Below are 4,716 nucleotides of genomic sequence, written 5' to 3' on the forward strand. Positions count from 1 at the left end.
TTGCTCGCCTCAGGTGATCAATCAAAGGTTCAGGCCGTGATTCAGCAGCCCCATACAGCCATATTTGAATCTCAAGAGTATTTTTTATATTGTTTAACTCAAGACATGCTTATATTTACACCGTTATAAAAAAAATGCAGTCTTAATAAATCTTAATGAAACAAGATCTGTATGTATCCCTAAGTAAAGGGGAAGTAATCACAACTTTTCATTTTCCTGAACTGGAAAAGCCATTTTGATGTCAGATTTGTGACATTTGCTGATTTTTGAAAAGTCCTTCTATAAAAATTATGATAAATGATAACATTTAATCAGTTAACATTACAGTTATTCATCAGATATTTTTATGGCTATTTTCATGTGTTTGTTGATTTAGAAAACATTGAGCTTTGTATTTCTCTCTAGCTTTGTTTTTATGAGGTCGGGGTGAAGTACTCCTAGAAGTTTTGTTTCTGGTTAGGAACAATCCATCACATCTCTACTGCGGTGGTAGCTTCCTTCCTGCTCTCAAAATATTTAACAACATAGATTGGAGCAAGGGACTGGAGTAAGGGATATTTTGGATATGTCACAGGAGTTGAAATCTACAGTACACAGAGGCATCAAAGTTGCACTGGTGGCCCTCAGTGAAATCTGGAGAAGTTTTAAATAACTCTTAAATAACTTCAAATAACCCTTTCTCTCACCATGGAAGTAACACTGTAAGAGCAATTATGTAGCTCAAAACTACCTTGACCTCCAGAGACATGACCATCAACAACCTGATCACATAAGAAATTTTGCATCTTAACAAGTCCAAGTCAAGATTTCTTTAGTTTGAGACGTTATTTTTATTACTGTGCAAGACAAATATTTTCTAAAACTGTAGAAGATGATAAATGTTGCCAGTAACAGCAAACTACTTCTCTATAATGTCATTCTATTTTTTATTATTTTTTTACATAGATCAAAATGGGTGATGTTGAAAAAGGCAAGAAGATCTTTATTCAGAAATGTTCTTAGTGCCATACAGTTGAAAAAGGTAGAAAGCACAAGACAGGACCAAATCTTTGGGGTTTATTTGGCCGCAGAACAGGATAAACTGTTTTCCTACTCAGAGGCAAAAAAGAAGAAAGGTAAAGCTAACATGACATGAGGTGTAGTGCTGCATGGAACATATATTGGAAAAGAAAAACGAACAAACAAACAAAAACATTTTCTTTAGAGGTACAACGTTGAGGCTCATTCACAGTGAGTTAACTCTCATAGCTATCCGCTTTGCATAAATGTGAAATGAATCTGAACCGCAGTTTCAGAAGCAAAATCACTCAGCCTATAAATTAAAAAGAAATTTTACCAGTATTTATCATGCCAGGTCAGAACGTATGCAGCTTTCCCGAAACTGTGCGGTATCAATGGGCAAATTATCATTTCTGTTAAGGGCGCTTCTGGATTTTGTTCGCGTCACTACCCTCTGCTGGCGTCGTGGTGTGCTGCACTTGTTTTACTCAGCAATACTTGAGTAAGCATCTACCAGTAAGCAATGACTTGCCTTGTGCATTTTAGTACAGTCTAGAAAGGCAGCACAACACCTACAAATGGAAAATAAGTATGTGTATTCTTTTTAAGGCTTTCATTTTTAATGAATATTATTTTAATCTAAACTATATTCAAATGAAGTTATTAATTACAATTACAGTCCTATGGTTTTTTTGTTTTTTTCTGCTTACTGGGTGTTTTAGAATTTGTTGATTTTTTAATTTTCCCGTGGTTTCTGGGATATGTTTTTTGACATTCACTTTGTGGTGGGACTTCCTTCTTATAAAATATCATATATTTCAACATGTATTACCTTACTGAAAATTTAGTGAACAAATAATATGAACATTAGTACAAAAGAAAACCAAGAAAATGATATCTAAGTCGATTGTACATAAGTGTGAACATATCATTATCATTAGGTACTCCAGTAGGCTTCTGTACCACATTAGGCTTCTGCTGATAGGCAGAACTTAGCAGGGTTGAAAGGAAACATTAATACTTTTTCAAATTCTCTTTCAATAATCCAGGTCCTTTTGTAGTCCACAGCTTTCATTAAATTAGTGTTAGCTTGTATACACCCATTTGCAGTTGAATCTTCTAAATACTGAAATTACAAAGATATTTACATAGTTCAAAAGCACTGTGTAGATTATGTGAACTGGCACAAATAACAGCAACTGTCAATGATGAAAAAAAAGAGATTTACGTTTGAATTACTGAAGTGACTCAAAGATGATTTGCACTTTCTGCATCCTATATTGTGCATCACTCGTGTTCAAATTCCCCTTGGATTATGGATACATTATGCTCCAGAGCACTACTATGCCTTGAGACTCTTGGTAACTACCAGAAAAGTACCATGTTAGATTAGCCTTGCATTTTGCTGTTTTACTTCTGTTGGGGTTTTTTTTTGTTTTGTTTTGTTTTGTTTTGTTGTTTTTTTAGGAGTTACCTGGAGTGATAGTACACTGATGGAGTATTTGGAAAACCCAAGAATTACATTCCTGGTACAAAAATGATTTTTGCTGGAATTAAAAAGCAGAATGAAAGAGCTGACGTTATTGCATACTGGAAAAAAGCAACTTCTTCATGAACCATTGCTGCTGCAGCTGTAATGACAATGAAAAAACATTTTGAATTTTGATGAGCTGCTATGTCAAGTTTTAGTGTTTTGATATTTATTGTTTATTAGGGCCTTAAATGAAAGTGTGGTTCAGGGTGCTGCATCTTTATAAACAACTTCAAGAGGTGAACATTACTTACATTGAATCATGTATTTCATACATCTTTATGGAGTGCACTACAGAAAATTGTTCCTTTTCCTTAGAAGAGAGCCCAATTCTGCAACTAGTTATTCAAAGACCCACTGAAACTGTTGTTATTTGGTTATAGCTAAGCAAAGAGTAAGGTCTCTATATTGGGTTGGACAACTAAATGAAGTTTTTCTTTTGGAGAAGGTTTTCTTCTTGCTCACTGTATCGTCAGAGCAGAGCTCCTTCGTGTACTAAAACGGCATAATAATCTACCAGTCATCTTTCAGAGTTGTGGATTTTTTCTCCACTTGTTGCTAATATACTGAGGTTTTCTCTAACACGTAGAATGATTGAGTGCTGACTAACTCTAGCAACTGAGATTAGTAATAATGTTTTCACTAACAGTGGATTTTGTTGATGAAGGTGATTACACTCCTCCTAAAACCTCATGAATTCTCCTTTACCACTTGAATCAAGATTTACAATTTAATTATCTGTTTACACAAATGATTTTAAAATGATTAAAATGTACCCTACTCCAGCAAGGTTTCCTTATGTCACCACAAAAAGCAGCATTAGTACAAAACTAATTTGCTGTCATGTCTGTGCCCAGGTACTCATCAGTACTGTTCCAATGCTTGCCAACTAGGGGTTTCAATTAATGTCTTAAAGAGCTCCAGAGCAGTGAGTTCTGTATTTAGCAAAGGCAGCAAGTGAAAGTGAGATAAATCATTCTATGACACAAGTGAATGAGTACCTCCTTTACTTTCCTTTGTCCTGTAGCTCTAAGATACATCCCAGTTTCAAGTTTAATATTTAGGACTTGTTCTATTGACTGTTTACAGACAATAAAGTAAAGCCTGAATGACAAAAGTTTCCTCAGATACTTTCCTCAACTGCATTTTGAAGAGTGCTATGCCCCTACTTTTCTCAGTAGAGAAGCAGACTGCCTGACAAATGCACTGATGCTTCTGCATGTCATCCTGTTAACGTATCTGTATGCTTTGTGCCTTAGGAAACCAGGCTACAAAGCTGCCACGCTGTCAGAGTTGGCATCATAAAGCCATACCAACAATCAGTGCACCGTACATGAGATGCACCAGCTATATGCTGCCTGTAGCTCACCGCAGCATACCTGTAGAACCATGGCAGCGCACAACAAAACCGTGGAGCTGACAAAATCCATGTGCCTTTTTGTCTCTCTCAAAAAAAGCTGTAGTTAAAGCCTGTTACCTCAGGCCCACACATGAAGCTGGAGCCCAGAGTACAGTGTGCTCAGTGTACTCATGCTGCAAACGGAGGCACCCTCTGACACGCGCCAAGATGCAGGCTAACCCAAATTCTCTCCTAACAGCCACTGAAACAACAGGTCAGGCTTCTAAGGAGGGCTTTACTGCAACAACTCACAGAGTAGCCTCTATGAAGAGATACGGGAAAAGCTTTTTGCCTTATAGCAACACTACATTGCCTACACACAGAACTGCCGCACAGTAACCATTTTGTATTAAAGCACTGGTATGAGTGCTACTACACTGAGATGGCAAAAAACTATTTACATACAATTATTTCCACCGTATGGGGATGCCTAAAGGGCCTCTGCTGAGAGATCGAAGTGCGTGCCTGCCTGCCAGGCACTCAGCAGCTTAAGCTGTTTCTTTGCGCAGGCGACATGTTTGTGCCAGCGCTGCAAAAAGTAAATGCCAGAGGAAAGACCAGGCGGGAACCGGCGGCTGCGGGCGAGCAGGTGCCCCCGAGGGCGATGCTTACACAGCGGCCGCGGGCGGCGAGGCCGGCATCTCGACGGCGTCCTCTTCCCGTGCTGTGACAGAGGCTGAGGGGCAGCGATCCCCGTTCCCCAGCCCTGACAGCGTTCCAGAGGCGGACCGAGGCGCGGGCAGCTCGGAAAAGCCCCTATGCAGCGCGTCACCCCGAGGCCCCGCCG

The 4,716-nt window shown here is 39.0% G+C and overlaps 1 protein-coding gene across 1 annotated transcript in view; it reads left to right on the top strand.

Annotated features, from left to right (window-relative positions):
* The first annotated feature begins 684 nt into the window (after nt 1-684).
* PDE11A (phosphodiesterase 11A) overlaps nt 685-4,716 on the top strand; it is a 126,095-nt gene continuing 122,063 nt past the window's right edge. The window contains exons 1-2 of the mRNA XM_031554288.1: nt 685-1,134; nt 4,439-4,712. Of these exons, the coding sequence (XP_031410148.1) occupies nt 872-1,134; nt 4,439-4,712 (537 nt within the window). The 5' untranslated portion in view covers nt 685-871. The remainder of the gene's footprint in view (nt 1,135-4,438; nt 4,713-4,716) is intronic.

Source organism: Meleagris gallopavo, chromosome 7 (assembly GCF_000146605.3).
Source record: "Meleagris gallopavo isolate NT-WF06-2002-E0010 breed Aviagen turkey brand Nicholas breeding stock chromosome 7, Turkey_5.1, whole genome shotgun sequence".
In the NCBI taxonomy this organism is placed as follows: domain Eukaryota; kingdom Metazoa; phylum Chordata; class Aves; order Galliformes; family Phasianidae; genus Meleagris; species Meleagris gallopavo.